This window comes from Arvicanthis niloticus, chromosome 26 (assembly GCF_011762505.2).
Source record: "Arvicanthis niloticus isolate mArvNil1 chromosome 26, mArvNil1.pat.X, whole genome shotgun sequence".
Taxonomy (NCBI): domain Eukaryota; kingdom Metazoa; phylum Chordata; class Mammalia; order Rodentia; family Muridae; genus Arvicanthis; species Arvicanthis niloticus.
In genome coordinates, this window is record NC_133434.1 from 1,104,121 (window position 1) to 1,131,292 (window position 27,172).

At 43.1% G+C, this 27,172-nt stretch overlaps 1 protein-coding gene across 2 annotated transcripts in view; it reads left to right on the forward strand.

Moving 5' to 3' along the window:
- Prdm10 (PR/SET domain 10) overlaps positions 1 to 27,172 on the forward strand; it is a 106,206-nt gene that overhangs the window by 58,041 nt on the left and 20,993 nt on the right. The window contains exons 9-18 of one of the 2 annotated variants that reach the window (XM_076924579.1): positions 1,734 to 1,851; positions 5,361 to 5,490; positions 6,128 to 6,346; positions 11,436 to 11,783; positions 13,880 to 14,035; positions 19,358 to 19,537; positions 20,435 to 20,545; positions 22,864 to 23,064; positions 24,901 to 25,044; positions 25,403 to 25,573. In XM_076924579.1, the coding sequence (XP_076780694.1) occupies positions 1,734 to 1,851; positions 5,361 to 5,490; positions 6,128 to 6,346; positions 11,436 to 11,783; positions 13,880 to 14,035; positions 19,358 to 19,537; positions 20,435 to 20,545; positions 22,864 to 23,064; positions 24,901 to 25,044; positions 25,403 to 25,573 (1,778 nt within the window). Of the gene's footprint in view, positions 1 to 1,733; positions 1,852 to 5,360; positions 5,491 to 6,103; positions 6,347 to 11,435; positions 11,784 to 13,879; positions 14,036 to 19,357; positions 19,538 to 20,434; positions 20,546 to 22,863; positions 23,065 to 24,900; positions 25,045 to 25,402; positions 25,574 to 27,172 lie in introns of both variants that reach the window. The other variant, XM_076924578.1, reaches the window with a different exon arrangement.

The window sequence follows — 27,172 nt, forward strand, 5'->3', positions numbered from 1 at the left end:
AATGAAAACTTCCTGCTATCAAATTAGGACCTTACTGTCAGAGGAAGATTCCTATCTGGAATTAATCATATCTGAATATATAGCAAAGCCAGCACTGACCTTGTTTTTTTCAGTGTGAATGTGATTGAAGTATATTCTACCTACAGAGAGATACACGAATAATGAAGTGTATACAGCTTGGTTAATTTTCATAGGAACACACCTGTGCAGATCCCCAAGTATACTGTCCTGATTTCTAATATCACACACTAATTGCATATTGATGAATTGTGTATGAACAGGATGCATTTTTTTGTGTTTGGGCATCTTTTGCTTGAACATAGTGTTTTCTTTGTTTTTGGAGCTGGGAACTGAACCTATGGCCTTGGGCTTACTCAGCAAACATTCTACCACAGAGCCAAACTCCTGACCTGTAGGTGAACATAGTTTTGAGATGTATCCATGTTGTTTATAAAAATTTGTATATTATCATTGCTGTTGAGTATTCTTCTCATGACTGTATAACTGTTTGTCTATCTTGTTATAGATTTAGTTGTGTGATGTTGTTATGATGTTAAGTACCCAGAATTAGATACCATCTCATCAGTTAAAGGCATGGTCTTCCATAAGACTCACTTCAGACGGGAGATACAGAATTCTGAGATTCCCATGCCACTCATTCTAATATCCACAATTTAGGGACTCCCCATATCCCTGCAGGCTTCATAATTTATTAGAGTGATTTTTTGGGACCCAAGAAAGTACTAAAACGAGTGATTAGAGTTTTATAATAAAAGATATACATCAGAATGATCCAAGTGCAGACATACATCTTAAAATGATGTATGTGTTCTCAGGACATAAGCCTTCCTGGGGCACTGAACTACTGAACCCAAACATAGGCTCAGCTTTCTTGTCCAGAGCTTTTATTGAAGTTTTATTACATAGGCATGACTAATGGAGTGGTTGGCCATGTGATTGAACTCAGTCTCCAGCTTCTCTTCCCTCCTAATGTAAGACACATCAGAAGCTCAAAACACCAACCATCTAATCACAAGGCCATGTTTTTCTCTCCACAGCAGCTCCTACCTTAAGACATGTCAGAATAAAGTCAGGTAGGATGAAGGGCTCCCAATGAATAACAGAGAACCTCCTATCATTCAGGAAATTCCAGTGGCTTAGAGGTTACCTCCAAAGGACCAGGTGTAAAGGCTATCAGACCTTTTCCCATCATACAACTGTGGGCAAGACTGTACCTGTATATCTTCTTACGCATGTGTTTTAGGAGGCATCTGTGCACACTCTGATTGGGTGTACAGGTGGGAAAGGAATTGATGCTGGGCCATGAGGTATGCATATATTCAGCCTTTGGAGATAAGGTTGGACATTTTGTTGGATTGTATTGACCACTGACTTTTGTTGTGATGAGATATATCCTTAATTATGAAACTTGAATCTGAAACAAGAAGTGATCTAAGTAAAGATCTCCTTCAATTTTTTTATGCTTTGAGGGGGTGAGAGAGGGTGGTTTGAGAGTGTGAGTCTTTTGATGTTGTACATGAATGCTTAAAGAATAAGATCTTAAAATCCACTTCTCTGACAAATTTTAGCCTTTGTTTTTATAGCAAGAAATTAATGCAAATAGCAGCTACTGTCTACAGTGAGATAAGAGTGGAGGAAATAGCAGGCACTGCATCTTCCTTGTGTCTGTTGATCATCAGCCATAAATTATGATTTCTCTTCCCTGGCTACAGTTCTCCGAGAGCAAGAGAAGAATTGGCCGTGCTATGAGTGCAATCGGCGGTTTGTCAGCTCAGAGCAGCTGCAGCAGCATCTCAATTCTCACGATGAGAAGCTGGATGTGTTTACCAGGTGGGCACAGGAGGCAAGGACCACACACTTGGTTCTTAGTGTCTTGAAATCATTTGTGAATGTGTGAAAGTGAATGTGTGTGTGTGTGTGTGTGTGTGTGTGTGTGTGAGTGTGTGCATGTGTGTGTACGTACATACATACACAGATGCATGTATGTACAGGTAACCAGGTAGGCTGCTGAATACCTTGGGGACATGCCTTTTTTACTTGCTATTTATTTTTTTCTAGAATAACGCACATCTATATTGAAAGATCGTTTTACCCCAGTTAACTCTCCTTTAACTAGATTCTGAATTGGGATTTTTTTTTTTTTACTACTTATTATTTTTATTTCATATCAGTGGGTGGTTTGCCTGAATGCATGTCTGTGCACTGTATGTGTGCACCGGTGGAGCCCAGAAGAGGGTGTCAGATCATCTGGAATTGGAGTTATAGATCATTATTAGCAGCCACATGGGTGTTGGGGATTGAACCTGGGTCCTCTAGAAGAGCAGTCAGTGTTCTTAACCACTAAGGCATTGCTCCAGTCCCTGAATCAAAGAATCCTGAAGACAGCATATACATTTAAAGTAATATGCATCTCTGATTCTCATACTTTTCTGAACACTATGATTTTTTGTATACTTAATTCCACTATATTAAAAAGAAACAGGGACAGTCATGGAGGATGGAGGAGGCAGTGGCCAGGTCCGATAGGGTTGCTGGGAGATGGTACAAAGTTTAAATGTAATAGGTGTTCTTTAAGAAGTCCTGGTCAGAGAAAGCTGTGATGTTGATGTTTCAGAAGACCATTCTGGATAAAAATGAGAATATTACTCTAGCTAATTCTGGGGTAAGAATGAAAACCGAGTCTTGATAGAAGTTATTCAACAGGTCAAGTGGAGGATGAGACTTCCTTAGAAAAGGGCAGTAGTAATGGAACAGATCCACTTGTATAGGGTTTGGAGAAATAGGTGCTGGCATAAGGCCACATTTAAGAAGATGGGAAAGATGCTGTTGTAGGGAGGAGCCATGTAATTGCCTGCAATACTTAGTACTTGGGTTCACGGTCACAAAATAGGAAAGCGATCACAGCAAGTGTGTGTGCTGTTTTCCAGCCACTGGAAGACTGGTAGATAGAGGGCAGGGAGCTTAATGACACAGGCTATGGCTTAATTACACACCTCAACACACCGAGAATAAAGAAGTGGCAATAGGGGTGGGGACCAAAAGCAAACGTGATTATGATGATTGTCCTGCAAGAGTCTACGGAGGAGGAGGAGGAAGAAGAAAGGGCAGGATGGAAGTAGGCCCAAGAAGCTGAATCCAGGTACTAGATGGCCTGATCAGAAGAACAAAGAGATACTTTCCGGCGGATGACATATGAATTAGGGACAATGTAGCTTTATACTAAGATGACAAGGGCTAGGATAGGACCATGGGAGTGAGTGTCTTGAGAGGGGACAGTTCAATGAGATTTCAGTCTCTCATGCTTGAATATCCCTAAAAGTGTGTACATGGCTTCACTGTAGCCTTTTTATACTTCATTATGACTTTTGGTTTGCTTGCCTACAGTCTCTACCAGACCTTCGATGGTAAGAACTCTCACATGCATTGAGATGTCTTCAGTGCTTAGCATAGTGTATGATACATAGGTAAAATGTTCACTAGCTACTGTTAATCATGAGCAACTATCATATCTTTATATTTATGTAAGAGGTGTTAAGATTCAGAGATGCTTACTGAAGTATTTTCAGATAAAGGAACCTAATGGGTAATTTGTGAGGAGGTAGTGGGAATAAGTGGGAATAAAGATAAAATAAACTCGGTCACAAGTAAGTCTTAAAGTTGAGTATCAATATATTGGCTTATTATTCTTTTTCTCTCCATTTGCCTATATTCAGAATTTTCCATAAAAATGAATCTTTTAAAAGTTCCTGAAGTCCAGGTGAGGTGTTGGATACCTGTAGTCACAGGTCATTTGGAAACAGAGGCAGGATGATACCTTCAGCTCAGGAGTTTGGGCCCAGCCTGGGCAATGTAGTAAGATATCTCAGAAAAAAGCAAATAGAAAAAAAAATTCCTGGAAAATAGGTTTTTGTTAAATAACTGAATGGAAGAGTGAAACATGATCTGATAGATATTATATGCATGCCACACGTGTATTAGCTCTTCATCATCTTGTATTATTTTCTCATCTGTAAGAAAATAATACAAGGGGAAGAGGATTATTTTGTTCTTGTGGTGGAAAGGGTGTGGCAGAGCAGAGCTGCTCACCTCAGTGCCAGACAGCAGCAAATGACACCTAAAAAAAAGCCACTAGAAAGCTAGTGGCTTTCTCCTCCTTAGAACATTGAGATCCCCAATATGTGAGATGGTACTGTCTGCATTTAGGGCACTCTCTCCCACGTAGTAAACTCTCTCTGGAAACAGTCACATACACAAAGGTGTGCTTTGCTAATGTCCTGGGTGCTTCTCAGTCTAGTCAGGTTGACAGTCAAGGCAAGCCATCACACAGATCTTTCAAAATAAATGTATGATGTTCTTTCTGAGTCCACCTGCCCTGCTTCCTGCCTTAGTCAGGGCCTCATACATGTTGGACAAGTGCTCTACTACTGCTGACTGTAATTTTCTCTCTCTCTCTCTCTCTCTCTCTCTCTCTCTCTCTCTCTCTCTCTCTCTCTTCTCCTCTCCCCCTTTTCCCTTTCCCCTTTTCTCTCCCCCATCCCTCCCCCTCTTCTTGTTCCCCTCCCCTTCCCTTCCTCCTTACTCTCCCTCTCCCTCTTTCCCTCCTCTCTCAATGTTTTGCCATATGGTTTGATGTGGTCCAGGCTGGCCTCAAACTTGCTACATATGTGGCTGAGGATGATCTTGAACTTCTGATTTTCCTGCTCTCACTTCTAGAGTGTTGAAATTAGAATTGTATGCCACCACATCTGGCATATGCAGTCCTGGGGATGCCAGACAAGCACTCTACCAACTGAGCTACAACCCTAGCCCAGGAGTCTCATCTGATAGGGGTGCTTTGTGTATTTGTAATCAGTTAAAGGGGACTATTTTAATTGGTAGTTACTTGGCCTGTTATGGAACAGGTGGGGTAGAAATTTGTTTGGACTGTCTAGAGAGCTGTAGAAAACAAGAATGTTAGTTGAATTTAGTCACATTTCTGGGAAGGAGTAGGAGCTGATGAAAAGGAGAAAGTAGAATGAACTGAATGGAATCATGGGAGGGGCCATGAGGCATGCCCAGTCTGTCCTGTTTGCATTTCTCACCTCCTTTCAGAAGCAAAGAGTTATCAGTGCTTTTATTTTTATAGCTCTTATTTCCTCCCAATAATTTTATGTCTCTGTGCTGTAGAGAAAAGCTGGGCATAGTAGAAAGCGCACATTAGCATAACAGTGCTTTCTGTCAAAGAGAACCAAGGAAGTGAGAATTGAGGAGCTCAAACTTTCAAGCTTGAAAGAACTCTGAGGGAATAAAGTATGGGGTGTCAAGTGATGACTATTTGTAACTGGATCTCTTGTCCCCAGAACAAGAGGCAGAGGAAGGGGTCGAGGCAAGAGGAGATTTGGTCCTGGTCGGCGGCCTGGGCGTCCTCCGAAATTTATCCGTTTGGAAATCACCAGTGAAAATGGGGAAAAGAGTGACGACGGAACACAGGTACTGGGGGGCTCTGGAGAGCTCCTGTCTACACTCAGCTGTGATGATGTTTATAATTCTGTCTTATTAGAGTGTTGTCCTGTTAACTAAAGTGGGATTGGAACAGGACAAGGAGCACATTTTCAAGTGTTACAGTACAGATTTAACTTTACTGTGCTAAAAATTTAAAACTGACTGGAGGTATTCTAGGAAGGCTTTACTTAATTAACTGAAATCATTAGAATGATTGATACCCCAGAAAAATTGTATCAGTTTCCTTGTTCTATGACCAGGGATGCTTTACAGTTTTTGCATTCTGGACACATTCACCTGTTTGTTAACTTTCTCAGAGGGAGAGTATTATTATTTCAGCACCGTAATGCTACTTGTTTTTTTTTTTTTTTAAAGTCATAGCTGGGTTTGGTGCCATGTTCCACAGTACTAGCTACTCAGAAAGCTGATAGAAGAGGACTGCTTGAGCCTCAGAGTTTGAGGCCAGCCTAGGAAATGTAGCAAGACCCTATCTCTTAAGTAAATGAATACCACTAATTCTAAAGTTGAGTCAATAAATAGCCTCTGTATCATGGATCTTTATGTAGATAAGACGGTAATTCCTGGTGTTTGCAAAATTCAGGACTTGCTGCATTTCCCCACAAAGGAGCAGTTTGATGAGGCTGAGCCAGCTGCTCTGAACGGACTAGATCAACCAGAACAAGCGTCCATCCCAATTCCTCAGCTGCCACAAGAAACCCCGTCTTCTCTGGAGCAGGAACCAGAAACTCACACCTTGCACCTGCAGCCACAACAAGAAGAGAGCCTAGTGCCTACCCAGACTTCTTTGACAGCCGATGACATGCGCAGGGCCAAACGCATCAGAGTAAGTGGGGAGGTGCGCACACTCCCTGGCTGGCCAGTTCCCTCTCTCTTCTTGGACAGCTCTCTCAGGGCTTTGTGGCCCAGCCTGATGATCAATCACTTCGATATCTTTCATCTGGCCTTTCACCTGCCCTTTGTGTCACTTTATTTCGAAAGTGCTTTTTCTCAGTGATTCTGTTCATGACAAGCTGATGTGGTTGTCCTAGAGTCAATCAACACAGGCCTGGGTTTGGGCAGCTCATGGACTAGTGTGCTTAAAGTATGGTAGCTTCCTGTATTACTGAATTCAGAGTTTTAAAATAGGGACTTAGGTTGATTTAATTACAATAATTATTTTTTATTTGACTTAATTTTTCTTTTCTTTTTTTTTTTTTTTGGTGCTGTAGATTGAACCCAAAGGCCTTACATGGGCTAAGCAGGGTCTCTTTCCCCCAGGCTATACTTTCCAACCTAAAGTATTTATATTTCCAGACATCTTAATCTGTGACCTAATCATAGCTCTCAAGGAAATTATGGGTAACGAAATTGGTTATTTGTGGTTTCTAGGGGAAATTAGCAAGTGTCTCTGAGAAGGGACCTGTCTCTGTTAATGGGGCAGGTTCAGGGTATACACCTGGCACAGCTTAAGCAGAGTTGTGTGTTCAGGAGCTGGTTAGTGCGTTATTGTGTGGTCTGTGTCTTGGCTTTAGACTGCAAGTCTACAGAGGCTCTCAGACTTCATTTCCAACATGTTTCTTTTATTATTTTGTGGGCTGTATTTGAACCTGAGTTAGGAACTGCAGTGGGTGTATATGAAAAGTAATATGGTTTTGTGTAATGTCTGTGTCTGTTTATGGCAGCTAGTGTGTAAAAGATTTGTGGATACTTGACTTGTACATAAAACACACACATACACCCCACAACTCTCTAGCCTTTTCTAGATGGATGGTCACACTAGCTTAGGTTTGTTTGGTCTTTCCTTTCTTCTTTCTTTCTAACAGTGACTAACTAGTCGAGGCATCCAAGGGGTGCCTCAGACATAGGTGCAGCGGCTCCTGCCCTGGGATCTTGCCTTGGAGGAGAGAGATTGGGCCTGTTCTCTCTTTTGGTCTGTTTATAGGCTGGAAGGGACCTTGGAAATTTTCATTTAACAGTACATTTATACTTTTAGTCACATGATAGACTCGAAGGACTCTGAAAACTGTTTAAATATCCTTTATGAAGGTCCTGTAATCAAAATACATACAACTTTCAGATCACTCTATATAACTTCAGGAATTTCATAAATATATGCCAGAAGGAGGAGTTGTGTGAGCGGATGTTTCTGATCCATCCTATGTATCACTTCCTGGTCTGCGCTTGTCCTCCTGCCCAGCTGTTCCCATGTGTGCTTTTCCAAGCTCAGGGAAACCACTTGTTCCATTCCATTGTTTTGAAGGGGGAAAAAAAATAACAAGGCGCATACCTGTAGTCAAGTGGCTGTTTGATTACTTTGGTTCTTAAAAGAGGCGAGGTATGGTTCCAGCACAAGGTTCCTGGCATCAAAGCAAAAAGTCACGTGTTTGCTGCCTTTGGAGGTCAATCTTCAATCTTAGTTGATCTGTCTTGGTTTTTTCCTCTCACCCATTCTAAAAAGTAGGGCTATGTATTTTCTCATCTTTTTATCCAGATTGGTAATGACCAACTGCAGGGAAATCTTCTGAGCCAATTGGTAATGTAACTATTTTTCTCTCCTCTAATGCTGCCTGCTCAGTTGGAGCTGCAGGTAGGTTTGTTTCCTGTGTTTCACATTCCCAGATGTTATTTAAGTGTTTGCTGACCTGCTGTTCTTTGCACACTGTACTTACTGAATTCACATGGAAAACACAATTTGGATGCCCCTGTAAATGCAAATTAATGAATGATAAGATTTTATCTGCAAATAAATAAATTAGTAAACTGTGGGCTGTAGATTCCTGTGCAAACAAAAGCAAGGACAAAATGATCTCCAAGGCCCCTGCCAGCTCTGAAGCAATTTCTGTGATGTGTGCTATGGTGCTGGACTTGGACTGCACAGTCAGCTCTGTCTGGGCAACCAGCAGAGCTCGGGGCTCTAGGGCTTCCAGTCTTATAAGGAGCCAGTGTTAACAGAAAGTTCTCTGTTAAATATTCCAGTGCAGCCTGGGACTGCTCTAGGAACTGAGAAGAACAAAAGGCTGGATAGAGGGAAGTCAGGAAATCATTTGTAGATGAGAGGAGACAGGCGTTTGGAAAATGGTCTCTTGTGGGAGGTAGGTAACTCCATAGGAAGTCAACTATAAGATCAGAAGCTCAGGCACAGACACTCTTAGAGCTGTTGTGGGACAGTGCAGCTAGCATCATGACCCTGGCTGGGGTGTCGGGAGGAGAGAGGTGTGTTGTTAACCCACTAAAAGTTTTGAAAGCTGAGTGTGTGATAAACTGAAGAATTATTTGTTCTTTTTGGTGTGTTTTTTTTTTTTTTTTTTTTTTTTTTTTTATACAATCAAAACCCAACAAACAAGCTGATTCTTTTCTCTTTAGTCTCAGGATGAGAATAGTATTTGAAAGTGAGTTAATAGTGTAGGTTCTCTTAGCTATTAATTTCAAACTTTAGAAACATTTTACAAAAGAAGAATCTTCTCTCAGAATTCACTGTAGTGCAATAGAGTTTAGAAGGAGGCTACGACTTTGGCATCCCCAGAGCAGTTAATGTACCATGTGGTGTGGTGACACTGAGTATGGGAGCTCAGGGATTAGAAGACCCACAATGCATCTTTGCCCAGCCTCCCTGGTTGTGATGGTTTCTTATAGGAGTGGCCCAGGTGTGGCTGTGCATGAGAGAAAATGCCTTAGAGCGGAAATAGCCTGCAAGTGAGTCAAGGGTGGGGTAGCCCAGTACTCATGCCTTTGCAACATGAGAGCTGCTAGCTTAGAAAGAAGCAGGCCAGCTTTTGAGCACTTTTGTGTTCAGGGCTCCATGGAAATGACACAGATGATAAGAGTTGCAGTGGAGCTAAGGAAGGGGAGCCAGGTGGCTGCTCTGTTAAAACCAAGTGTCTGAAGGTACTCATGCTAATCAGAACTGACAGGAGACTGAGGAGCACAATGCAGCCACACAAAGCTGAGCTGTGGATTTAGCACTCAGGAGAGATGGAGCCCCCTGTGCAATTGTGCAGCCGGTCTGTCCTTGGAAACTTGACCGAGGCTCGATCAAGGAAGTGCTTCTAACACGGCAGACATGCTCTAAATCCCAAATCTTCACTGAACCTTAGAAGAGCATCTGTTTCTCTGGCATCTTCCCATAATATTCTGAAAGTAGAGGAAAATAGGAAGAGCCTTTTTGCCAAGTGTGTGTCAGGATAATGCGCCAAGCAGCTTGAGAAAATGAGAGCAACCATGGCCGATTTGGAAAAGATCGGTTCTTCAGAATCTCTGTGGATACTGTGGAAAAGAACCTAGGAATAATGTTAGTTTTACTTGAAATACAGTTTGTTAATTTTCAAGCCAATATGTGAGATTTCCTGTGACTAAGTAGTTTATTAAGGAATCTACATAGAAAAAGGAATGAAATGTGGTGCATCCCTTCCATACCTCCTGCAGCCTCAGTCAACTTAGGGAGACAACAGAATTGTTTACCACTCAAAATAAATGACTAGGTAGCACAGTAAATACCTCTTGGAGGCTTGTTGGAGGAGCCAGGAGAGACAGTTTCCTGGTATGTGAATTGGACCATATTCAGAAATTTCCATAGATCAAAAATAAATATTTTGCTTTTCCCCATAATTACTTCACATTTAATTTAATTTGCAAGGTGCTTCTGATAAGCAATTGAAAGTACACTGGCCTCTGCATTTTCTTCATTGCACAGATAATGCATGACAATCCCTATTGATCTTTCAGTGACTCTCCCCTGTAGCTGCCAGGCACAGCCATTCGCAGGCACATTCTGAAGTTTCCCCATCACAAAGCCATCTAGACCTTTGCCTCTGTGCTTTGAGGAACTTAGGAACGAGTCTTCCTTGTGGCATACGAAGTATTGATTCTGTTTTCTCTGTGTGAAAGATATTTGTGGGGCTTTGCTCTTGGTGGAGTGCCTATTGTTTGTCCAGTAGCTGTGACGATTCCACTGAGCGTCTGTCTTCTTTGGCTTGGATTCCCTGGGATAATTGTATGGGTTTACAAGATAGATAACCAGCCACAGAAGAGCAATCTCTCCTGACAAGGAAAGAGCAAAATTGACCTGTTTAGACTAGAAGTGCAACAGTGAGGTTAGCTTTGTCTAGAACTACCATGGGAACTAGTCCTTCACATTCTCTAAGAACTGAAATACATATTTTCCATTTATGATGTGTTCATGTCATGCCCCATGAACAAATACATTTACATAAATCTTCATTTCCCATTCTGCTCATTTTCTTAAATTGAGATCAGTAATATATATATATATATTGAAAACTCCACTGACTTAATGCCTTATACCCAAAGGAACCCCATGCCTATTTCTTTGTCTGCCTCCCCCCAGGGAAGGTCCTCTTACTTTACCGTGAAATGTTTTCATCTGTTTCAGATTCTTTGATGGAGGGCTTTGACTGACTGCCACCCTCTGCTCTCACCACACATGTGTCACTTACCCAAGTGTTCTCCTTCACATCTCCAGTTTCTGTTCTGTTCTGCTCTGGGTTTGGTTTCTCTCTCTCTCTCTTTCTCTCTCTGTTTTCTGTTGAAGACAAGTTTTGAGCAGGATGTAGTGGCACATGCCTTTAATCTCAACGCTTGAGATACAGAGGCAGGGGCATCTCTGTGAGTTGTAGCATAGCCAAAACTATCTATATAGTGAGATCCCATCTCAATTTAAACAAAGAAAGAAAGAAAGAAAAAAGAAAAGAAAAAAGAGAAAACATGTTTTGAAATTTACTTAAATCCTTTCAATAGGAAGTACATGCATACGGATAAAAGTGAAACCCCAAAACTGTTTCTTCACAGCAGACTTTTGGGGGCTTGCTTCAGCCTCAGCCCTTCTCATTTCACCCTGTGTCCTTGAGTTCAGCTTCTCTGAACTGCAGGAGTCACTCTGGGTCTCCTCAGCGTGCGGCCCTGTTTGTGTCTTTCAGAATGCAGCTCTTCAGCATCTGTTTATCCGGAAGTCATTCCGGCCTTTTAAATGTCTGCAGTGTGGGAAGGCCTTCCGGGAAAAGGACAAACTGGACCAACACTTGCGCTTCCATGGGCGGGAGGGGAACTGCCCGTTGACCTGTGATCTCTGTAACAAGGGCTTCATCAGCAGCGCCTCCTTGGAGAGCCACATGAAGCTCCATTCGGACCAGAAGACTTACTCTTGCATTTTTTGCCCAGAATCCTTTGACCGCCTTGATTTGTTGAAAGATCATGTGGCCATTCATGTCAATGATGGCTACTTCACCTGCCCAACTTGTAAGAAACGGTTCCCAGATTTTATCCAGGTGAGTGTCTGTGACTGACATTCCTGTCTGCTTCCATCTTTTCGTAAAAGAAACTTCAATTTTTGGAAAACTGAGACCATCCAGCTTCTGCCTTCTCATCTTTTTTTTTTAAAATAACTTTGCAATAGTTTTCAAACTACTTTTCACGTATAGAGTATTATTTTCCTTAGTTGTACAGATCAGTGTTACTTAAATGTCTTAAGTTATATTCCTAGTAATAAACACCACATCTGGTGCTGGCAAGATAGCCAAGTGGGTAAAGGTGCTTGCTGCCAAGCCGGATGATCTGAGTTCAATCCCTGGAGCCCACGTGAGAATTACCCCTGCAATAATCCTCTTATCTTCACATGTGCATTATTGTACATGTGCACTAAAAATAAATATAAAAATCATCTTGAAACATCTGGTTATTATTTTTAAAAAGTCTTTTAAAAAATCTTTGCCAAATATCCATTACTCATGAGACAGCACAGAGTCGGCAGCACATCTTCCTTCACTTCTGGATGGGAAACATCTCCCTGCCATTCTGCTTTCTCTCTTGCTTTAGTAAGGCTGTGTATTTAGAAGGAAACAGAGTTGCTCTATGATACGTTGTTGTGCCAAGCACTGACTATCTCTCCTGTAGTATTGGGGCAAAGTGGGGATAGAAAAATTTGAGAGCATCCCTGATTTAATTTTAACTGACAATATTTTTTATCCAGTAAATAATTAAACCACAATATATCATTTAAATATTCTCTAAGTTGATGGGTATTGTGGCTCATGCCTTTATTCCCGGTTCTTCAGAGGCAGAGGCAGGTGGATCTTCATAAATTCAAGGCCACCCTAGTCTACAGAGCCAGTTCCAGAACAACCACACAGGAAACCCTGTCTCATAAATATATATATATATATATATATATATATATATATATAATATTATATTTTATATAATATATTTTATATTTATATAATAAAATATAATATTTTATATTATATTTTATATAATATAAAATATATAATAATTATATAAAATATAATATAAAATATATAATAATAAATATATATATTTATATATAAATATATTTATATATTTTTTAAATTGCAAAAGCAAAAGGAGGAAGGATTTAATCTTAGCTCTCTGACAGTGAGGGTGTTGGAAAGTTTTCCTTCATACAGTTAGGAAAGTTGTTAAGGCATGATTAATGGCAAAGGGAACTCCAGCGTTGGTGAGTCCGAGTGCTTTAGTGGACTAGCTTGGATTTTCTACTTAGCTTCTGTCCATAGCTTACTTGCTTTTTTCTCTTTCACTTCAGTGCTGGCTATTGGATTCAAAGTATTGTAAAAGCTAGGCACACACTGTTCTGTTGAGCTTTGGCTTCTCCCAAAGCACTTTTTTGTTTATTATTTATAGTTAAGAGAGTTCAGAACCTGTCTTTCTCTATCCCCACTCCCACCCAACTACTGGAGTTGAATCCAGGGAGAAGCTATAGAGTTATCTGAAAGTAAAGGGAGTCCTTTCCAGCCAGGGAGGATGGCAGTCAGGACTGTGCTCATGAAGTGGTATCGACAATGTCACCTGATTTCTATCTCTCATTCTTCAGAACCTGACCCTTTTCTTCCAGAACTGAGATTGAACCTAGAGCGTGCATGGCTGCAGGCAGTTATGTTACACTGAGCTACATCCCAGACCTGCTTTAATAGGAAGGAAGAGATGAAAGCATCAGCTACTAAGGAAGCAGTTACCTCTACATGTGTAGACACACAAATGAGGACAAATGACTTTTGTTTTCTTATAGGTAATTTTTAGCAAGATTCATTTAAATTCAAAGCCATCCTGCCTTTAGCCTTAAAAAGAAGAAGATGGTACAAAAGATCAAGACAGTGCTCTTACTTCTGTGCTTTAAGTCACCTGGGAGGTTCAGATTGATGAGGCTTTCTGGCCTGTTCTGTTTCTTTGTGAGCAGGACAGTGTGTTACTGAGGGCAGTCTTCCCTTGAGACTGGATGACTGGCCAGGCCGCTGAAAGTCCTCGGTGGTGCGTGGGCTCCCTCTAGTGTCATAGCCTCCTCTTGTCCTTTCTTTTGGCCTGAGCATCTCCTGATCTTTACTGCCAGGTGAAAAAGCACGTGCGAAGCTTCCACTCTGAAAAGATCTACCAGTGTACGGAGTGTGACAAGGCCTTCTGCCGCCCCGACAAACTGAGACTGCACATGCTCCGGCATTCTGACCGCAAGGACTTCCTGTGTTCCACCTGTGGGAAGCAGTTTAAGGTAGGAAGCCATCCTGCAACCCGAGGGGACTGGCCTGCCCAGGATCAAGTGAGGCTCAGGAACAGACACCTGCTTGTTCATAGCTTTGTGCATATGTCCTAAGTGATGAAGTGATGGTTACTAGAACTAAATTGCTAATTCGGGAGTCTGAAGAGACCAGCACATTTACTTACTGCTTAAATCAAGAGGTTTTTCTCGTTGTTGAACATTTAGTCTGATCAGAGCCTGCAGGTAAGTCATCTAAGCAGCAGGATCTTCTCCAGTAGAAATGTCAGAGGGTTGGATTACTCTAGAGAATGTAATGATTTCAAGAACTCTGATGAAACATATAGCTTGGCATGGAATCCCAGTCTTCAGGAAGCTGAGGCAGGAACTTGAATTTGAGGCTAGCCTGAGCTAACTAGAAAATGGCTAGCCAGTTTGTGCTACATAGTGAACCCAAATGAGAGCAAAGTGAAACCCAAACCAGCAACCTGCCTGGAATTAAGAAGACACCAAGGGGAAGTATGCAGGAAATTCCGCATTTGTTAGTGACAGTCACTGCTAAACACTGCTGTAGTCACTGTGAGACAGACTGAAAGAGGGCCAGTGTGACAGTTCAGTGGCTAAAGGTACTTGACATACCAACCTGAGAATCTGAGTTTGATACCCAGATCCCATGGGGAACCAAGAGAACCTCCCCATAAAAGTTGTCCTTGGCCTTCATGTGTGCTTGTGGTACTTGAATGTCCTTGCCACACTAATGATCAATAAAATTAAATAAGGAAGAAGCTGAGATGGATTCTTGGGAATGGACAAGTGAGAGGTATGTCCCTATGGAATGTATACATTAAAGAAAAAAGGCTTAAGCCCTGTTGTACATCCATTATGGATTAATTATATTTGTGATGGCTTACAGTATATTATTATGATTGAAATCTCAGGAATTCCACTATGTTTGGTGGCATCTACCTGGAGTCTCTGTACTCAGGAGGCTGACACAGAGGAATTACTATGAGTTTGAGACCAGCCTAGACTATGTAGCAAACTAAGGGCCAGCCTGGGTATAGAGTGAGACCTTGTCTCAAAAACCAACATGGGCAGATGAGACTGATGCTGCAGTGGACGGTGGGACTGCTTGCCACTGCACGTAATAACTGCGTGTGATCCCTGGAGCACATGTAGTGGAGGCAGAGAGCTGAGTGCACAGGTTATCCACTCTCTGTACCTGCAAACCACGCCATGCATGTGCATGCTTGTCCACGCAAGTTTTAAAGAACTCCAATATGAACAGTATAAATTGGACTGCAGTTTTCCTATCTCCTCTTTTTCCTTCCTTTCTTCTTTCCCTCCCTCCCTCCCTCCCTCCTTCCCTTCCTCTCTTTCTCCTGTCCAAACTACTTTCCTCCCACCTTCCTTTTTCTTTGTTTTCTCTCCCAGACAATGTTTTCTATGTAGACCAGGCTGGCCTTAAAACTTATTCCTGTGCTTTTACCCTCCAAATTTTGGGATTATAGGCACACAGAACCATAGTTTCATCTCCTCCTTTTCTTTTTCTTTTTACTCCCCTCCCTCCTTTTCCCCCCTCCTTTTCCTCCCCTCTCTTCCTTTCCTCCCCTTCCCTCCTCTCCTTTTCCCTCCTGTTCTCTCTCCTCCCTTCCCTCTCCTCTTGCCTTTTCCTCCTCCCCTCCCCACCCTCCCCTTTCCTTTCCCTTCCCTCTTCTTCTCTTCCCTTTCTTCCTTTCCCTTCCCCATTTGCCCATCCCATTCCTGTGTGCCCTCTCGGCTGCTGTTAGAATTACAGCCCACGAAATCACTACGTGCTGCATGGTGGTCTAACCCACACCTTTCCCCTTCACACTATTCTGTTACATTTCATCTTTCCTCTTCGGTTCTCTCCTTTTCCCCACCCCATCTCTTCTTTTTCCCTTTCTTCCTCCTCTCCTCTTTCTCCTTGTCCCTCCACATCTTCTATGCTGAATATGGGGTTTGAACTTAGGGTTTTGTGTATGTTAGTCACAGACTCTACCAACACCTACATCTCCAACTCCATAAAACTGTCTCTCTAAAGGAGTCACTGTGCTGTGACACTAGCATAAACTGTCTCTCTAAAGGAGTCACTGTGCTGTGATACTAGCATTGCCAGTCCATCCGTTCCATCCATTCAGCACTTTGTTGCTTTTGCTGTTTTGAAAAAGGGTCTCCTTTAGCCTAGGCTGGCCTCGGTGGGATGTGTTGCTCAGGCTGGCCTTGAGCTACTGCTTCTCCTGCCCCTACTTGATTAGTGTTGGGATTATAGACATACACCATTAGACCTGACTTAATTTTTTTTGATTATTTTTTTATGCCAGTTATTATTTTAATGTTTAAAAATGTTAAAAACAGAAAGAGCTGGGCCAGCCAGATGGCTCAGTGGATAAAGGCATCTGCTGCCAAGACTGACAACCTGAGTTCAGTCCCTGGAGCCACACACTAAGAACTGACTCTTGCAAGTTGTCCTCTGGCATCCATGTGTGCACCATGACATGTGGGTTTCCTCCTACAAATAAAACAGGTGAAATGCAAACTTTAAGGGCAAAAATTGTTAAGAAGAAACCAAATCTTCCTGCTTCTGTTTTCATCTTTAATTTCATTCAACCCTGTTATGTAGGCTTGGAGCAGGGAGTCAGAGCTACTCTGATGGTTAGAGAGTAAAGTATGTCCTGGTTTGATTGAGAACTTAATTATGGGGAAAGATGTAGAAACAAGAATCTGAAAGGAGGATGTGGGGCATGAGCAGCCACTATTGCACCCACCGGAGCTCTGCTCTGCGCGGTAGAGGGGAGCTTACCTGGGAACCTAAGTCCTCTGACTACAGTGTGATCCCAGGATGGAAGGCTGGTGGAAGGCTGCATCCTTACGGCAAGTCTGGAGTTGGCCAGTAGGTCTGGCAGTCAGGAAGAGAGCTGGTAGCTGAGTGGGAGGGAAGGAGGGAGGGAAAATGTGCGGGCATCTTCCTACAAGATCCAGTTCAGCATGGCAGCCGCTCTGGCCTCACCTGCCAGACTGCTGCCAGTCCCTCCTTTGGCTGATTTCATTGTGGAGCAAAGCTTGGAGGGGGTCCATGTAATCCTCCTTTGCCTTGGTCAAGTAGGCATGCTACCATGACTACAATGCCCTTTTCATACTCACCAGGGAATAAGTCTGCTGCTGTGGCCCTTCTGAGAAAATCCTTTGCAGATCTCTATGCAGGTGGATCCCACTGTTCTCATCCCAGTATCCGGGACAACACAGGATCTGCTTCCTCCTTCCTCTCTGGTTCCTCCTTTCACTTGGCAGCCTTGCTGTGTGGAGTTACTTCAATGAGGGGTACTGTCTCTCCATTTGATCTTAGTCCTGGAATGATTTCACCTGGCTGATACCACTCATCTGAGGCATTTCTTGATCTCTGAGTGAAATGCTTATTATGAATCCCCATAGGACCTTCTGCTGGTGACACTGTGATAGCTCTTACGTAGCTAGGTTAAGTGAGAGGCAGGGAAATGCCTTTTTCCCTTGCAGTTTTTAATATTGTCTCTTTGTTTTGTACATTTAGTGTTTTGATTATTCTGTATGGAGGGGAATTTCTTTTCTGGACCTGTCTATTTGGTGTTGTTTATGCGTCTTGTACCTTGTTAGGTATCTCCTTCTTCAGATTGGAGACATTTTTGTCTTGTGATTTCATTGAATAAGTTTTCTGTGCCTTTGATCCAGGTTTCTTCTATTCCTATTATTCTTAGCCTTGGTCTTTTCATAGTGTCCTAGATTTCCCCTATGTTTGTGCTAGGAGTTTTTTAGGTTTAGCCCTTTCTTTGACTGTGGTGTCTATTTCTTCTATTGTGTGTCTTCAGTGCCTGAGACTCTCTCTTTTTGCCTTCTGTCAACAAGGCTTCCTCTGAGGTTCCTGATTGAGTTCCTAAATTTTTTATCCCAGATTTCCCTCAGTTGGGTTTTCTTTATTGATTCTGTTTCCACTTTCAGGTCTTAAACTGTTTTATTCAATTCCTTCCACTGTTTGTTTGTATTTTCATAGATTTCTTCAAGGGATTTATGATTTCCTCTTTAAGGACCTCTATTGTATTCACAAAGGCTGTTATGAATCTTTTTCTTGTGCTTCAGCTATGTTGCCGTTCTCAGGATCTGCTGAGGTAGGGTTGCTGGGCTCTAGCAGAAACACATTGTCCTGGCTGTTACTGATTATGCTTTTATGCTGGTGTCTAGGCATCTGGGTGTGGGAAGATTATAATTCTAGGTATTGGTATCTTGTCTTGATTTTGTTTAGAGGGTGTTAGTTTCTATTGTCCGTTTCTTATGGGTGGGTTACGGTGGTTGTGTGTTGCCTGTTAGGGATTTCTTCTGGGATCCTGCTAAGTGTGGCCACTGGGGGTTCCTGGTAAAATGGGTTTCTAGGTATTGGGGGCTGATGCTAGGAATGGAGATGGGCTGGAAAGTAGGGGCTGAGGGAATCCACAATGGGAGGAAAGTAGGATGTTCCACCAGTTTCTGCTTCATGCCCTGGGAATGAAGGCAAAAAGTGAAGGGAGGCCACAACGGGTAGGGTAGTCGGCTACAGAGCTGGGGGTGAGGCTGGGGGATTGGGTGTGGCGGCGAGAAGGGAGAGGGCTGATCTGAAGCTCACCTACCTGCTTTACATTCCTACTTGCTTCTCTGGCAGGCGTAGCTAGTGGGTTCCCAGGGAATGCCTGCTAAAGTTGGGGGCTGGGATAAATTGGTGAGTGGGGGGAAGGAACTTCGGAGGTGTCTTCGTTAGTTAGGATTTTATTTCTGTAAAGAGACATCATGACTGAGGTTTAGTCCATTGTCATCATGATGGGAGGCTTGGTGACACACCAGGCAGGCATAGTGCTGGAGAGGTAGCTAAGAGTTCTACATCTGGATCTGTAGGCAGCAGGAAGTGAATGAGCCACTAGGCCCATCTTGAGCTTCTGAGACCTCAGAGCTGGCCCCTAGTACCTACTTCCTCTAACAAAGCCACACCTACTCCAGCAAGCCCACACTTTCTAATTGTGTCACTTCCTGTGAACCTCTGGCCATTTTCTTTCAAACAAGTACAGAGGGAAGATCTGTGTGACCCACCTGACATGAGAGGCGGGAGCTGTAGCAGGTGATGTACTACAAAGCTGGGGGTGAGACTTGGGGAATGGGATTGCAGGATTTACACTCAGCCTGCCTGGTTCTCTGGCTGGAGTTGCCAGTGGGTTTCCAAAGGATTGGTGTTTGTTTGTTGTTGTTTTTGAAATTACTCTTCTATTAAAATTTTGCTATCCTTGTCCCATCCCTTTTTAACAAAAATTCTCCAAATAGCGAAAAGACAAACTCCGGGAGCACATGCAAAGGATGCACAACCCTGAGAGGGAGGCCAAGAAAGCTGACCGCACCAGCCGTTCCAAGGCCTTCAAACCTCGGATCACATCCACAGACTACGACAGCTTCACGTTCAAGTGCCGCCTGTGCATGATGGGCTTCCGGAGGCGAGGCATGCTGGTCAGTGCTGGCTCAGACAGGAAACTGTCTCCAGATCCACCCCTTTTGTCAGTGGCTAGGAGAGAAGAAAGGAAAGCAAGCAGCCCCTAGTTTGGGCTTCTTTTCTTTGTCTCCCTTTGCTCTTCTGAACCACTTTTTGGACAACCTTTTGAAAGAACATTTCCGTGTCGTTCCTTTCCCCATTTTGATGCTGGGAACCCAGGGCCTTACACTTGTTTGACATGTGCTCTGCCGTTGAGTCACATCCCTAGACTTCTGCACTTGTCATCATTTGTTTGTTTGTTTGTTTGTTGTTTTTTACCTTGATCTCTTAGTCTTGTCTCGTTTGGTTTTCCTCCTCTCATTTGTTGACTATTCTCTCTGGCGGGTCTTTATCTCCTTCCCAGCCCTCCTCATGAGTGCCACCATTGTTGAGTTAGGAAACTTCCCTTTAAAGCAGAGTGTGGCCCAGCTTAGGGGAATTATCGGGACAGTTCATTGATTTTAGCTGACTCTACTAAGTCTTAGTAGTTAAAGTTAGAACCTTTACTTTGTATCCATTCAGCAGTCCCAGTAAGACAGTTGAAAAATGAAAGTCACGTTTACTTTAGGATAATTCATCAGGAAACTCATGCTCAGAAAATTTTCCTTTCTCTAATGATTGTTTTTCTAGACAGAGACTGTTGATGTACCTCCAGGTGACTGGCTGCCTTCAATTATTTGCTGAATGGTTTATTGTTAACTCCCGTTGACAGGGTCTATGGACACTTTGGTGTCCACTGTCTCTGGCATAAGCCTTACTGTTTTGAGCATTTGCTTCAGAGTTTTAACCTTTAGCCATCAGTTTCAGAGTGTTTTGTTTAACTTTGGTTTGTAATAGTTCTTTCCTGTGTATCTGTCTCTCTTTTCTCTTTCCAGGTAAATCACTTATCAAAGAGGCATCCAGACATGAAGATAGAAGAGGTGCCTGAGTTAACCCTACCCATCATAAAACCCAATCGAGATTACTTCTGTCAGTATTGTGATAAGGTAAAAGCAAAGTCTTCCTTCTGGCTAGGCTGCTGGGGAGTAGGGGGATGGAGGCAGGGGTTAGGGCCACGAATGGATGCCTACCAGGGCTTTTTAGCATTTAGACCAAAAAGGCTGAAAGGAAGCCTCATTGTAAGCCAAGGGCTGTAGAGATGGCACTGTGGTCAAGAGCAAGAGCTTACAACTGTTGTCAAGGATTCTCTCCCAATACCTACACTGGGCAGCTCGACCTCTTGTAATTCCAGCTCTGAGGAACATGATGCCCTCTCCTTTCTTTCATAGGAATTACATGAACATGGTGCACTTATAGACTGGCAGAGACAGACAGACACATACATGCATGTGCATACACACATGTGCATATACACACACTTTTAAATAAAAAATAAAATTTTATGGTTCAGTGGTTGAGAGCATTTCTCTTCCAGGGGACCTGAGTTTAAGTTGCATCACCTGCACAAGATGGTTCACAAACTGCCTGTAACTCCAGCTCCAGGGATACGATACTTTCTTCTGGGCATTTGCACTTACACATGCACGTATACATGTGCACATATAATAGTTTTATAAAAATTTTTCATTAAAACATTAAATGTGGTGGGACAGTGGCGGTGCATGCCTTTAATCCTAGCAGTTGGGATATAGAGGTAGGCGGATGTCTGAGTTCAAGGCCAGCCTAGTCTTCATAGTGAGTTTCAGGACAGCCAGGGCCAAATAGAGAAATCCTGCTTCAAAAAAACCAATAGCTAGATAGATAAAGTATAATGTTAAAAAAAATAAATGTAAGCTATTTTTGAAGATTTCCTTGAATTTGTTTTCTTTTCTTTTTTTGGGGGGGGGGGGGGTTTGAGACAGGGTTTCTCTGTATAGCCTTGGCTGTCCTGGAACTTACTCGGTAGACAAGGCTGGCCTCGAACTCAGAAATCCACCCTGCCTCTGCCTCCCAAGTGCTGGGATTAAAGGCGTGCGCCACCACCGCCCGGCTGAATTTGTTTTCTTATTATCCCTTCTGTCTGTGACTTTTACAATAGATAATATTTATTACCTAGAATATGAATTCACTTGAAATGTCCAAGATGTAAAATAGTCTGTCAGCTTGCAATTTACATGGTAGATAGTGGTTCCTGGGAGACCGAGTGGGCAGTGAGAAGGTGTCTGGTAGAATTTTCTGCTTTTACAATTGCAGTTACACAAGACAGGGCTGCTGTCTGTGGTGTGTACCTTTTAAATTTTGAGTGAAGGGTGTTTTTACAGTTACTCTCTGTCTTAGAGTTTCCATTGCTGTGTAGAGATACTATGACCAACACAACTCATGTAAAAGACATTTCCCTGGGCTGGAGTTCAGAGGTTCAGTCTGTTATCATCATGGTGGGAAGCATGGCAGTGTCCAGGCAGGCATGGCGCTGGAGGAGCTGAGAGTTCTACTTCTTGTTCTGAAGGCAAACAAAAGAAGATTGTCTCCCATGTGGCTCGGGGAGGGTCTCGAAGTCAGCCCTGCTCTAGCGGTGCCACTCCCTGGGCCAAGCATATTCAAACTACCACACTTATTTATGCAGAAGATTCAAGGAAATTACCTAGCATATCTATATTTGATTCTTACTTTATTCTAATAGAGAATACTCATATATATATATATATATATATTTTTTTTTTTGTAGGACAGGGTCTTGTGTAGCTTGGGCTGGTCTTGAAATTGCAATCCATTTGTCCTTGCCTCTTGAGAACTAGGATTCTAGGTATAGAGCACCATACCCAGAATCTCTTCTTATCGACAGAGTTTCTCTGTGTAACTGAGCCCTGGGTACCTGGAACTCACTCTGTAGATCAGGCTGGCCTCTGCTTCCCCAGAGCTGGGGCTAAAGGTGTGCGTCACCATGCCTGACAGCCTTCTTATTCTTTTTTTTTTTTTTTTTTTGAGACAGGGTTTCTTTGTGTAGCCCTGGCTGTCCTGGAACTCACTCTGTAGACCAGGCTGGCCTCGAACTCAGAAATCCACCTGCCTCTGCCTCCCAAGTACTGGGATTAAAGGCATGCGCCACCACCGCCCGGCCAGCCTTCTTATTCTGAGACAGGGTTTCACTCTAGTTCACACTGGCTTAGACTCACTGGTACTTCCAAGTTGGCACTCGACTAGATGTCTCCTGCTACAGTCTCTTGAGAGCTGGGATTACAGGCATGACCCACCATATACCGTGTTTGTTGATATATTTTATTTGGGGCTACACCGATGCGTTTTTCTCTTTTTCTTAGAATGAAATTTTTTATTTTGCTTTAAGCAAGAAAGTGGAGCTTTCATGGCCAAACATTTAAACTTGCAGGTATATAAGAGTGCTAGCAAGCGCAAAGCCCACATTCTGAAGAACCATCCAGGAGCTGAACTCCCACCAAGCATTCGGAAACTTCGTCCTGCTGGCCCTGGAGAGCCCGACCCTATGCTGAGCACCCACACCCAGCTGACGGGTACCATCGCCACCCCTCCTGTCTGCTGCCCACACTGCTCCAAGCAGTATAGCAGCAAGGTACAGTGCTGGCTCTGACCAAGTCTGATGTTAGAACCTCTAACATGAGAATGTCTTAATAGATAGCCTCTCATCCAGGTGTCCTGCATGGTGAATTGATTGGCTGAAGGAGACCTGTATAACTAGGGATCACTTGGGGGAATGGAATGGTGTGTACTCCTCCAGCTGCTACTGTGCCGAGCACTCAACTGCTTTTCTCTGGCCTGTTCGCACCTTATATTTGAGTGTTCTTTGCTCATAATTTATGAGGTCATCCTGTGGCATCCCCTAAACAGGAACTGAGATGGGAGTTTTTGAAAAGGGGGTCACTTCAGTGAGTATCCCACTTCTGGTCTGATTGCATCAGGCATTCATGGGGATTGGGAGTAAGTATGGGGTTTTGGACGCTGCCTGATGGTATAGACTCACATAAGTGTTTGTGTCCCCTCTTCCTCCTGTCTTCTCCCCATATCCTGTTTTGCTTTGATGGCTTCCCAAGTGTGGTCAGTGCTGCTTTGATTTCTTTATTGCATTTAGGAGATGGGATCTCTCCGTGTTTCCCAGGTTGGCCTCAAGTCATCTTTTCTGCCTTAGCTTCCCAAGGATGTGGGCCTTATATTTACAAGCCATTGTGCCTGGCTAAAACAAACAAACAAACAAACAAACAACAAGAACCAACCAACACTCCCCAACCCTCTTGCAAGACAGAGAACATTGTTAAAGGCATCAAATGAACTACTTTCAGAACCTTTGGAGCAATTGCATGAGAGAGAGTTGCTAATTCTGGTCTGTCTTGATTAGGGTTTACATTGCTGTGAAGAGACACCATGATCAAGGCAACTCTTATAAAGGACAACATTTAATTGGGGCTGGCTTACAGTTTCAGAGAGTCAGTCCATTATCATCATGGCAGGAAGCATGGCAGCATCCAGGCAGACATGGTGCTGGAGAAGGAGCTGAGAGTTCTAACATCTGTTATGTGTAGATTCAAAGCTACACATTTTTTGCCTGGGATTGGTCATGCCACCAGCCCCTCCCAGTTTCCCTTTTGTTCTACCCAGCTTTAGCTCAGGAGGTGACTGCACTACTGGCTCCCACCTGAGGCCTTGAATCTGCCTACACACACAGAGTTAACATAGAGTTAATTTCTTTACTATATGCCTTCTTGACACAGTTGGGGGCGTAGATATCTCCCACCTGAATAAACATGCCCTTACCAATTTGTTATCTCTGTCTCTTTGCCTGCCCTAAACTTAGTGGCTAGTCCCACCTAGCTCCTGCCAAACATCCTATAGCAGAGGCCACAGGCCCAAGCTCCCCAAGACCTCACATGGTTGCTGCATTCTTCTTCCTCTAAAGCATGGCAGAAAGACCCCTCTCTTTCTTTATGTCTGCCTTTTCTTCCTGGGACCCAGAAGTCCCACCTTCATGTTTAGCCCAGCAGTTGGCCCCTGGCCTTCTTTACTGCCAAGTCAAGAACCAATTGGGGAACAGGACTTTAACATCAGAATCACCCACTTCATACATCTTGATCCCAAAGCAGGTAGAAAAAGACTGTTTTTTGCAGGTAACCAGGAGGAGGCTCTCTTCCACACTTCGTGGAGATTGAGCATAGGACCTCAAAGCTCACCTACACAGTGAGACACTTCCTCCAAAAGCCATGCCCACTCCAACACTGCCACACCTCCTAATAGTGCCACTCCCTGGGCCAGGCATATTCAAACCATCACATGGTCAGTGTTCTTTTTGCTTTGTTTTGAGACAAGGTCTTGGTATCTAGCCCAGGTTGGCCTTAAATTTATGCCTTTCCTGCTTTAGCTTCAGTGATTGTTTCCTTATTTTCCCTTTGTTTTCCAGACAAAGATGGTGCAGCACATTCGAAAGAAACACCCAGAGTACGCCCAGCTTCCCAACACCATCCACACGCCACTGACGACAGCTGTGATCAGTGCCACCCCAGCTGTCTTAACGACAGACAGTGCCACTGGAGAGACTGTGGTGGTAAGTGGGTGACTAGGAAGAGTGTCCTATTCCCTTTGCCGCCCCTCCTCTCTTTACAACAAGGCCATGCCAATTATTTATTCAAATTTTTTGCAAATAGGGCTATTCACCCTCAGCTTGCTACTTACAGCATTGTGCGCATGCTTGGGTCTCTTTGCCAAAGGAGGAGCAGGACATTTTTAATGCTTTCCTTCTCAGTGGTGAAATCAGCAGTGCTGGAGCAGATCTACTGGGTCAGAGTCAGGCCCTTAGACCAGTCTGTATTTCCTTGATGTGCCCCATGCCAAACTGAAGTGTGCCTGGATTTACATTGCTACAGTGTTGTTACTAATATGTTTTGTGATTTTTTTTTTTCTAGACAACAGACCTGCTAACTCAGGCAATGACAGAACTGTCCCAGACCTTAACAACAGATTACCGAACACCTCAGGGGGATTACCAAAGGATTCAGTATATCCCTGTGTCTCAGTCAGCATCTGGTCTGCAACAACCTCAGCACATACAGTTGCAAGTGGTGCAGGTGGCTCCGGTACTGTGACACTTCTTTTTTTTTTTTTTTTTTCTGCATGAACACCATATTGCCAGTGGTCAGCATGGTAGCAGGAGTCAAAAGCATCCTTGGCTGTATGTAGGGTGCAGCTGCATAGAAGTACTGAATCTGAGGCAGCAGGAGAATACCATCTCCACTGTTTTCTTCCTTCTGCCCCTCATGGTGACTCTGGACTCAAAAGAGTTTTTGCTGTAGATACACACGGCTCTAGTGACACCTCTTTCTGAGTTGTTCCTTTGTATCTGAGCTGACTATTTCAAAATGAGCCAGTTTGAGAAATACATGGGCATTAAATAATTTATTTCCAGGGAGAAGTTTTAGTGAGTAATTTTGATTCAGTCTTCATATCAGTCAGCTTCTTTAGTATATATTACTATATATAATATTTAATGGTATAAATTTAATTTAAATGTATGGAAATATATATAAATATATGTATGTGTATACACACACGTATATATTTTGTTGGGTGTTTGTAGAGGTCAGAAGAGGGTATTGGATCCTCTGGAGTTGTAATTACAGGCATTATAAGGTGTGAGTGCTGGGAATGGAACCTGGGTCCTCTGGAAGAACAACAAGGACTCTTATTCACTTAGCCATGTCTCCAGTCCCAGTCATCTCCTCTTGGAATAGAGCTATTACTGTGTTCCTCTACTAGACAATGTCTAACTCATGTTTGCTCATTGTGGACTAAAAGGATGTCTCCCAGAACTGATGTTCTCTTTGGTTGTGCTGTGAGGAAATGGACTTAAGACATGAGTGAGCGTGGGCTGGGCAGTGGTGGCGCAGGCCTTTAATCCCAGCACTTGGGAGGCAGAGGCAGGCGGATTTCTGAGTTCGAGGCCAGCCTGGTCTACAGAGTGAGTTCCAGGACAGCCAGGGCTACACAGAGAAACCCTGCCTAGAAAAACAAAACAAACAAAAAAGACATGAGTGAACGGTCTGGAGAGATGGATCAGTGGTTACGAGCACTGACTGCTCTTCCAGAGGTCCTGAGTTCAATTCCCAGCAACCATATGGTAGCTCACAACCATCTATAATGGGGCCTGATACTCTCTTCTGGTGTGTCTGAAGACAGCTAGAGTGTACTCATATACATAAAATAAATAAATCTTTTAAAAAAGACATGAGTGAACATTGTCACTTTCAAATTATTTAGTCTCACAAATTGAAAACCAATACAGCTTTAAATGTATGCAGATTGGTAGATATCACTGTCACCCTGGCATCCACCATTTGTTACTTGATTTATTTATTTTGGCTGTTTGTTTGTTTGTTTTAAGACGAGGTCTCACTGTGTAGCCTTGTCTGGCCTAGAGCTCACTAGTAGACCAGGCTAGCCTCAAACTCAGAGATCCACTTTCCTCTGCCTCCTGAATGCTGGATTAAAGACATGCACCACCATGCCTGACTTTGACTTATTGTTTTCACAACAGGGTCTCACTGCATAGCCCTAGCTGGCCTGAAACTCAAAACTTCTCACCAGTTTTGCCTGTCAGGGAATATTATTTTTAGGCGAACTTTCTCTCTGGGGATCAGTTCTAACTTCAGTGAATACATATCTGTTTTAGAACCTGT